The sequence below is a fragment of the Clarias gariepinus genome, chromosome 7 (assembly GCF_024256425.1).
Source record: "Clarias gariepinus isolate MV-2021 ecotype Netherlands chromosome 7, CGAR_prim_01v2, whole genome shotgun sequence".
Classification (NCBI taxonomy): Eukaryota; Metazoa; Chordata; class Actinopteri; order Siluriformes; family Clariidae; genus Clarias; species Clarias gariepinus.
In genome coordinates this window covers 32,503,136-32,513,855 of record NC_071106.1, presented here as the reverse complement: position 1 = coordinate 32,513,855, position 10,720 = coordinate 32,503,136, and the positions used below count along the sequence as shown (strand labels likewise).

General features: G+C 40.3%; 1 protein-coding gene across 1 annotated transcript; it reads left to right on the top strand.

The window, feature by feature from the left end:
* The first annotated feature begins 9,457 nt into the window (after positions 1 to 9,457).
* On the top strand, positions 9,458 to 10,720 carry LOC128527659 (glycosyltransferase family 92 protein F13G3.3-like). The gene has a single exon (XM_053500121.1). It carries the CDS (start codon positions 9,458 to 9,460, stop codon positions 10,685 to 10,687), a length of 1,230 nt encoding a protein of 409 aa, XP_053356096.1. The 3' UTR covers positions 10,688 to 10,720.

The window sequence follows — 10,720 nt, the reverse complement described above, 5'->3', positions numbered from 1 at the left end:
TTTCAAGCCGCGGCACATTTCTGGGGCTTACGCGTGAATCAGGCAGGTGTGCGAGAGACGGATTCCCCTCCTTTCTTTCTCACCCTCGCCGGATCGGGAAATCCCTCTGTCCGCTCTCAAGCGCGCCCTGACATAATTTTCCTTGAAAAGCTAACACTTTCTTTTAAACTGTGTAGACTTTCATCTTCCCTGGAGGAAAAAAAGCTTTTCAGGCAGCAGGTCAGGTTGGTGCTCCATTGCACACCATGGCAGTTTTGCAGGCCTAACAGCCTGACCTGCTGAGAGACTTGTGCACTGGCGGGGCTCTTAAAGATAGGGCGTTCTGGAATTACGCTGGGCCACAGACTTGTCTCTTCGTGCAACAAAGCAGACAGCTCGTGCTATCAGCCGTTTTATGGCTGCGATGGTTTCCGCGGAGAGGCACTTGTGGCTGAATCTCAGGAGCATCAAGGATAAGGATCGTGCATTTCTCCTTGATGCCCCCATCTCGCCTTCCAGCCTGTTTGGCGATGTCATTAACTCGGTCGCCACTAGGTTCATGAGGCAAAGTTATATGAACAAGCCTTCTGACAAGAGCTGTGCTCAAGAGTTGAGACTGTCGGCCACCCAGTCTCGACCGGGTCTGACCCTTGCGAGCCGTGAAACACACTGGTTTTTGAGTCAGAGACCCACTCATAAAGATTGAGGTGCGCACTTCGCAATCCGCCTCAAAGAGGTCGGACTGGCCATCTTCTTCAGGCTCATGTGCCCAGGACCCCCGGCAACCCCCCCCTTAACCAAGCCGCCGAGACTATTGCCCCTTTCGGAGAAACTGGCATCGTGGAAGCTACTGCCAAGTATATCTCCTTGGGTACTAAGCACTGTAGAGAGAAGCTACAGGATTCAGTTCTCACATCATCCTCCGCGTTTTAACGCCGTGGTCTCCACTTCCGTGAAACCGGAAAGGGCGCATCTGCTGACAGAAGTCGCTGGGAAAGGGGCCATAGAACATGTTCCCCTACCAGACAAAGAGTCAGGCTACTACAGTCAGTATTACTTGGTTCCGTCCATTTTTTTGTTTTTCGCGGGCTGAACCGCTATCTAAAAATAAATTAAAATAGGGGTTCAAAATGTTGACTGTCAAAGTGATTGTTCTCAAATCCTACCAAGCGATTGATTTGTGACAATCGATGTGAAGGACACATACTTTCATATAGAAATATTGCCACAACACAGGAGGTTCCTGAGGTTCGCTTTCGGGGGCGAAGCTTACCAGTATCGGGTCCTTCCATTTGGTCTAGCTCTCTCACCCGCACGACTGGCTGGCCCAGTCTCAGTAGCTAGCGCTTCGACATCAGGATGTCATCCTAGCTCATCTTTGTTTTTTAGGATTAAGACCCAATGCCACTAAAAGCGTGCTCTTTCCTGTTCAGAGGACAACATATTTGGGTGTCACATGGTATTCAATCGTAAGGCGGGCACAGCTGTCTCCCACTCGTGTCGAATCCATTCTCAACACCCTCAAGGAAATAAAGCTAGATGAGAAAGTGACTGTTCATCACTTTCAGAGATCTTAGCTCTCATGGCAGCTGAATCCATGGTGATACCTTTGGGCCTTCTGCACATGAGAGCATCTCAGTTGTGGCTAAGAACCAGGGGATTTCACTCTAGGGCCAATCCCCAATAAGGGTTACGGGCCAGGGGCTTCGTACCCTTTCTATGTGGTTCAGACCACAGTTTCTGACTCTGGGTCCCACTCTAAGTCCGTCTTGTCGTCGCAGGATGCTAACAACAGACGCTGGGGTGCGGTCTTAGATGACCGTCCAGCCCAAGGGAACTGGAGAGGCCATCTTCTCGCACTGCACATCAGTTGCCTCAAAATGATGGCTCTATTTCTGGCCCTAAAGCACTTTTTCCAGCAGTTGAGGCTACCATGTCCTAGTGTGGGTGGACAACACTACGGTAGTCTTATATATTAATCGCCAGGGTGGACTGCGCCCGCGCCTCTTGAATAAGCTAGCGCACCAGGTTCTGCTTTGGGCACAGGACAAGTTCCTGTCCCTCAGAGCGATTTATATTCCAGGGCATATGAAGATGGGAGCAGATGTGCTGTCCAGTCAAGCTCTGACACACAGGGAATGGAAACCCTACCCCAAAGTAGTCAGTCAATCTGGGAGAGATTTCAGGTAGCAGAGGCGGACCTCTTTGCCTCGCAAGAAACAGCAAATGTCCCTTTTACTACTCTCTGATTCTTTCAGCTCCCCTGGTTCTGGACGCTTTGGCCCGTACGTGGCCCAGATTACGCCTTTTGCATTTTTCTTGATAGCTCTGCTCCTGGGAGTCTTGGCTAGGGCCATCAACAGGGTTACTCTTACTGATAGCGCCCCAGTGGCCGAACAGAGTGTGGTTCTTAGATCTAATATCTCTCTTTGACGGCTCACCAGCAGTGATTCCAGTAAGGAGGGATCTTCTGTCTTAGGAGCAGGGGACAATATTCCATCCCCGACCCGAGCTTTGGAACCTTCACGTTTGGTTCCTGAACGGGACCAACTAAGTCAAGCTGGTCTTCCAGCCAATGTAATTGACACTATTCTAAGTGCTAGGGCTCCTTCCACTAGAAGAGCTTATGCTTTTAGATAGAATGTATTTAAAAGTTGGTGCATGAAAAAACATGTAGACCCAGTCTACTGCAGAATTGTTTCAGTGCTGGAGTTTTTGCAGGAAAAGTTGTCCTCGTGCTTGTGCCCTAGTACTCTCAGAACGTACGTTTACTCCTATCTATAACCTGCAGGTGCATCAGATGACCGAGGTTATATAGGCCAAAATTTGACGTTTTTGATACACACATGCTTCACAACCGACAAACACGAAAAGATGTTCCCATAGAGTTTTCACACAGCATCTCGTTCTCGCCATCTCAGGGAACAGGGTTACAGCTAAGTAACCCGAGACGTACTCACTGAAATTGTATTAATTAATAGATCACTGGATTTGCAATGGAGAAGCAGAAGATGTTTTGTATTTGTTACTCCAAGTAATATGCATAATTTGTACTATGGGTTTTTAAGTTAACTGGAACTTATGATTGCACAGAACATCAGAACACAGTTTTGAGAGAAAGATGGGGCGGACACGTGGGCATGGAAAAACACATGACCATCTAAGAAAACACGTGGGGAGAATGTGACAGCATGTGGAAAAAATGACAGTCAGGTTGTGAAGCGATTGTGAAACATGACATCCACCAATTGTGAGAATAGTGCCATAACAGTTGTCTTTTAGAGGTATTCTTTTGAGAGAGGGAGAAATAAACCCAGGGGCTACATTCTTACAGACTTCTTTTAAGGTGAGTTTTAAATCATACTTACCTTTACAGGGTTTGACACAGAGATTGGATAAAGATAGCTAATGAAAGTTTGAGATATACCCAGAAGTGTTTAACAGTTGAGGAGTAGTGGCGCTTGAGTACTCAGTAAGTTATGGGGTATAAAAATGTCCAGACAACAATGTTAAATTTCACATACCAGTTAAACCATTGCATTGCTAGTACTGTGACTTAATTTAAGTAAAGTCAACATCCATGTATGTGCACACATGTGGTTGTGTGAGTGTGTGTGTGAGAAAGTCATCCTACACAATAATCCCCCTTCTCCTCCTCCCCTGTTGGGGGTGATTCTTTTCAAAGTAAAGTTAAGGTTATTAAGTTTTAATTTTACTTCATATTTTCATTATTTCTTATGGGGAAATTTGTTTAAAGACAAAATAGCGTTCGGGATTTCTCTTGTGATTTAAAGGCGCAAAGACATAATTTCACTGTGACATTAATTTCCTTAAGGGCGGTTAATGTTTTTGGCCACCTAATGGAAGTGTTGGGAAAGGGTCAGATTTAGTCAAGTGGTTTGGTATGCTTAATATTGTATATTCGTGTCAAAGGTGTATAAGACACACTTTGTCGGACTTACGAACAAATCCAAATTACAAACCTGCTCCTGGAATTGAACTCATTTGTAAGTAGGGGACAACCTGTATTTTACACACTCTGGTGGTGTATATACTTACATTTACATTTACATTTAGGCATTTGGCAGACGCTCTTATCCATACTTATTAATATATTTTATTTTTTATCATAACTAGATATTTTGTGAAATTTATTATCATTGTCTTAAGACTTCTCTTGTTTTGTTTTTTTGTTTGTTTGTTTATTTTTACCCAGGGGTCCGTTCTTCGTACGTCGCTTGACACATCCAAGATAAACTGACACATCTAAGATGAGATCATCGTGCTAATTACGATCCGGCTAATTCGGTTCTTCGAGCTCACCTGTGGTTGATGATTAGTATAGCTGGATTGAGTTGTCTAGGATTATTGCGTGCTTGTGCGTTGGTTTAAAAGGTGATATGCATTGACAGTAGAAACACTGATCACAAGCCCTCTGATTGGTTGACGAAATGGAAAAAGGGCGGCTCAACTTTTTTTTGTAACACGTGTTATGCACTGAAATGCCCCCCTGCCATGGATTGCCCCCCCCCCCTACATAATCGCTATCAAATATTATTATAGAACATAAATTCATAGGTTAATGGTTTACAAATTACAAATTACATGAGACAATGAAATAAAATAAGCAATATGAAAATAAATATGTTGTATATGAGAAAATAGAAATATTATGTATACTTTTATATTGTTTATTTTATAATAAAATTAGTTTAATCCAATTTATCATTATAAAATATTTATTTTTAATATATATAAATATTTATTTGCATATTTTTATGACAAACCCCTGAAAAATAAATGTGTTACAAAATAAACATTATACAAGAATTTGTATTAATGGTCTTGACGCCTGTCTCGTGCCTAGGGTTTATTATAATAGTAATATCATATATGATAACAATAAACCTATGAATTTATGTTCATATATAATATTTGATAGCGATTATGTGTGTGGGTGGGGGGGAGTCCATGGCAGGGGGCATATACTTTTCTTTTTTCACGTGAGTCAGTCATGCTCTTTAACCAATCAGATGTGACCTCGCCATTTCAACCAATCATAACCCGCCAGGAGCGCAGGCTAAATCTTGTTTACATGAAATAAACCTGCTCCCGAGCAGGTTCAAGCTTACGGATATGTTGCTATGACAACAAATGCTAGAAGCGCATCGAGGAACGAAACAATCCAAGATCAGGACAAATCCACAAAAATTAAATCCAGCTAACTGAGTTAGCGGCGTACGAAGAACGGACCCCAGAGCTCTGCAGTTGAGGATTAGGTCAGAGGGATGACGGAAGCTACAGGAAGAGCATGAACAAGCTGTAGTCCCTAAAGGCCTAAGTGACAATGCAGCAGCTTTAGGAGTGATGTATGATCAGCTCTGAACATTGAATGCTCTGAGCATTAAATTCCATAAGGACTGGATGGACACCTATAGAGCCATTTAAACGATTATTATTGGACTTGAAGAGCCAGGACATGGAGAGACTCAGATTCACATATTACGAAACAAACTTTTGTTGCCATAGACTCCTTTAATGGGTGTGACACATTGGGAAAAATGTCTTCAAAAGTAAAAAAATAAATCTTTGCTTGTTTTTAAAAGATTTTATGATATTTTAATCTAATAGATAAAAGCATCTCGTGTTATCCAGGTATTTACAAACCTTAAATAGAACCTGTATTCTCCTGTTTTATGCAGATCACTGTTTTAACTTTGACTAATTTTGCAAGAATAGAGTTTTTTTTAGTAATGTTTGTGTGTTTTAAATGTTGTGGTATTGTTAGTTCAACTTCACTACAATGGAAGGCAACATATTTTTTTGAGCAGATGAAAAATTGGGGTAAGTCAACCCTAGAGAAATATAATTAACTGATCATACAACAAATACTACAGTACATAAGCTGACTCAAAAAAACTGAATTACAAGGAAACGTTTTGGTAATTAAACAGAAATATGAAATATTTTGTTTGGCAAGCAAATGTATCTAAATGTAAAATCAAAAAATCTGTGCAACCTGTTACTAAACTTTTAGTAACAAGTTGTACTGTCCTTATATACATTATTGTATATACAGTGGAACCTTGGATTACGAGTAACACAGTTTACAAGTGTTCTGCAAGACGAGCAAAGATTTTAAATAAAATGTAACTTGAAAAACTAGCATTTTCTTGGTTTACGAGCTCTGAGTATCATGTTTCACGCATGCGCTTCTTGTTTAGACGCTGAGCATCACGTGATCACAACTGAGCCAACGGTTTTTCTCTCTTGCGCTGCGGAATCGTCTCCCCTGCTGGGTCTTAGTTCTCGTCTCTAACTGGTATAATGAACATCTGTGCACGCGTGTACTGTATACTATAACACTGTGACTACGTGTGTGTGAAACATATTTTATTATGTGTTCGGAAGTGCGTGTGTACAGCGCGTGTACTGTTTCTTATAACACGTGTGCGCGCGAGTAAGGCAAAAGAAATTCTCAATACAGAGGTTAAAAATCTATTTTCTTCCTCATCGCTGTGTGTTTGTGTGTGTGTGTGCGCGCGCGAGCGTAATTAGACACTGTGCCAGAAATGAAGGCAAGAGACACACACTCTGCTCTCCGAAGAAACTCTGTCGCAAATCTTTTCAGAGGTGAGGTGCTGGGTTGTTTGTTTGTTTTACTTTACAGCAGTGATTCTGTTAGTTTGCGCTCACATGAGTGTTGAGCGATGTTTATTGCTTTTTTTTTTTTTTTTTTTAGATAAAACAGTGTAGCGGGAGAGAGACGTTTATTTATGACCTCTGTTTACGGAAGTGTAGTCCAGTGCGGGAGATGCATTTTGGGTAATGCAGTCCGCTGTGTGTAAACGTGAATATGACATTTAAGTTAGGATATTGAGCCTGAGTTTTGTTCTTTATTAGTTTTTTTTAGTTGGATTTAAGTGCAGGATCCACCCGAAAGTTTGTAATATAACCTGACAATGCAGAAAAATAAAAGAACGGACATCGACGAGTTTGTCCATTTCATCATTACACGAGCATGGATTAACGAGCTGTTCTGTTTTTTTGGGCTGTAGAATGAATAATTTAAGTTTTCATTATTTCTTATGGGAAAATAAAATTTGGTTTACGAGTGTTTTGGAATACGAGCCCACTCCCAAAACGAATTATGCTCGTAATCCGAGGTTCCACTGTATTTTGAATTTCGACAGCATCAGATTTTAAATAAAGATTGTGTGTACAGTTCCCAGACACAGAAACATCTTTTCTGCAAAATTGACAAAAAATTATCTATTCATTTTGCATTTTGCATTTCGGCTGCATCAGATTAAAAAACAATTTTACAATTATTTTATTTTATAACTGCAGCTACAGTTTTTTATGGGCAATTAAATTAATTTTCAAATGAAGTAATTTATTCAATAAGTATACTTGTATAGCATAAAATATGCAGTGGTTCTATATTATAGTATGTGATGCCTACTGTATGTGTAAATCATGTTATACACATAACACAGGACCGGAGGTGAGATTTGAACCTCCAACCAAATTCGAGGTACAGAACGATAGTGTTTGAGTCACCTTTGGGTTAAGGGCACAATTAGCCAGTCAAACACTAGGCTAACTCTACTCTCTTGCCTTGCACATATATAACTCATGAGGTTAAAAAAGCTGTTCCTCAATACCAATTATTTTGTTTTAGCTTAGCTAGTTCTGACTGAGTAATCAGATTTCACAAGAGACATTCCACGAGTGGTGATAACAGACTATACTGTATGTAGAACTCCGTGTTTCCTGACATTCTAACAATCATTAATGACATTAAGTGCCAGTTTCAGCATGATTATATAAGACAAACCCAGCTTAAATAAATAATTATTAAAAGCTCAATGCTAATCTAAATATCCCACAAATCCAGTAATACAGTACACATATTCCACCTTGCTTTTTACTACCGTCATATTCAAATTTTTGTAAGATATTGGTAAAATTCATCTTGCAACTGTTTTACAAATGTACTACTGTACATCAGTCATTTGTTGGTGACAACAAACATTTCTTTCAGTGAATAATGTGTAAAAGATTGGGGGGATTGGTGGCTCAGTGGTAGGTTTCCCGAATATAATGGGAGGAGTGTGTCAGAAAGGGCATCTGCCATAAAACTTGTGGAAAGTCTCACATCTTCTGCTGTTATATTGAACTTCCCACCACCAAACACAGTATAACTGCAACACAATTCCTGCTATCTGTTATCCCCCAAATGAGGATGGGTTAAGTCTGGGTACTTTCAAGATTTTTTCCAATTGCCATCTTAGGGAGTTTTTCCTTGCCACTGCCATCTTTGGCTTGCTAATCAGGGGCATTCTGATCATTTAGATTTATACTTACAGTACTTTCTCACACATTTCATATTCATTCATCCCCTAATTTTCATCTTTAAAGTTGCTTTGAGACAATGGTTGTTGTTAAAAGAACTATATTATTTATATTAATTACTATATTATATTTATATTAAGTTTTCTCATGGAACTGCATCACTGTTACAGATTCTATAACATGTGCACCATGCATCGCCACACAGCTATACCTTCAGCACGGTTACAGGGTAATGCAATATGCTATCAACCTCAGCTGTAGATTCACCAGAATTATTCTGATGACTAATAAGGCAAAAGTTAAACCTTATGAATGGTTTGCATACTGTTGAATCTGGTGTAAAGTTAAAACAAGAGAACATCATACCAACCGTCAAACATGCTGGTGGTAGTGTAATGGTCTCGGGCTGCTTTTGGTTTGGACTTGCGTAAATTGATGAAGCCATGAATTCTACCAGTAAATCCTGAAGAAGAATGTCTGATCATCAGTTTAAGCCAAAATTCCTTTACAACAATCTGAAATACACAGTTGTTGCTGCCAAGGGTGGCTCAGCCCTCTTTAATGTAAATCTGAAAGGCAAGGAAGGGCGTGTGCAGAAGGATTTGTTACTTTAAGATCCACGCTGAGACACATAGAAACAGTGGGACTGGGTGCATGAGTTCTGTGGTAGTGCTGGACTAATGGGCTGCTCTCTGACTGCAACTTGCCACAGGTATTGGGCTATTTAGCTATTTATTGTTGCTTATATTTAAGGGTTGTCTATTTGTTCAGAGCAAATTTAAGACAAAACAGTAATATTTATTAAGTGTATTATTAACTTATTACATTTGTATGATTTTTTTTGTATGTATTATATTTATACTTGTACCCCTTGCCTGACATTAACATAAATGTATATATTGTGAAAATACATAAAAAGAGACAAATTAGGAGAGATTTTGTTTAAAGTTTTGCAGGACAAAGTGCACTGATTCTACTTAGTTAACTAAATTTCCTGTTGACATTTCACAGGGCATTTATTTCAAAGCTGTTTGGTTTTCCAAGGATCCTCATAATCATCTTCATGCTTACTCTGCCCATCTTCATTATTGGAATAATTTACTTCAATAATTATAAGCCAATGGTTCCTGTTCCTTACCCACACTGGAGAAGGAGTCTGATGGCATGTGGTGTGCCAGTGCAAAATGACCCAATCATCAAGGTCAACAATGTTAAATCGTATATGGTCGGCTCCTACTTAGAGCACCGCGAGGAGGTGAAAATTATACGGACAATTGCTATAGTGCTGCGTAATGAAAGCGCAGAATATTACTGTTTACTGTGTTGCAGTGGTAAAAATGTGTCTGTACCTGCGAATTACATCATTCACCCAGACCACTTTGAGTTTGAATACGGCACAGCTGATATTACCTGCCCACTACCAGAAATGTGTAAGATACCAACACATGTGGCTATAACTTCACAATCACCTAGTAAAGAAGGAACCTCTCAAGACATTCATGCTTTTCAACCTCTTAGGAATCAAGAGAAGCTGGATGTTTTTCCTTATAAGTTTACAGTTTGCATTTCTACCATGTTTGATTATGTGAATGTCCTGGAGCTTGTGCAGGCCATGGAGATGTTTAAGATAGTTGGTGTCCAGAAGGTAGCTATATACAAAACCAACTGTGACTCTGTAACGCAGAAGGTCCTAAATTACTATGTCAAAAAGAACTTTGTGGAGATCATCCCCTGGCGTGTAGCAAACTACATTAACGTGTCGAGAGGCTGGCAGAAATCTGTCTCATTGGGAGATCTGCATTACTTTGGGCAAATTGCGGCGCTAAATGACTGTGTGTACCGTTACATGTACCAGAGTCACTATGTAGCTCTACACGATTTGGATGAATTTATTCTGCCTATTAATTTCACCACCTGGTCAGAACTCCTGCCTAAACTGGAGAGGAAATACAGTCAAAATGTGGGCTTTGAATTTGAGGCCTACCTTTTCCCTCATTCCATCATCGAATTGATGCCAAAGTATTCACCGGGCTCATGGAAAAAGGTTATGGGAGTCAACATCTTGGAACATGTTTACAGGTTAAGCAATGACCACCAAGAGTTCAATGATTTTAAAGTGATCGTAAATCCTCGTTTAGTCTTCAGTACTACAGTGCATGGATTGCTGCAGTCTGTAAATGACAGTGTCAGGGTGGACCCTGAGATTGCACACATATACCACATAAGGAACGTTTCGAGAGAAGACTTGTTTCAATCTCCCATTATACGAGACACACGTCACAGGGACTATGCAGGCAGGCTTGTTCCTGCTGTTTCTGAAGTGCTTCAAAAAGTGTTGAACATTTACTAAAGTATGATCCTTAATTAATTAGAATTGTTGGCA

What these genes read in the sequence shown, in the direction of transcription:
- LOC128527659 (XM_053500121.1), top strand. Translation starts at nt 9,458, where the DNA reads ATGGTTCCTGTTCCTTACCCACACTGGAGAAGGAGTCTGATGGCATGT.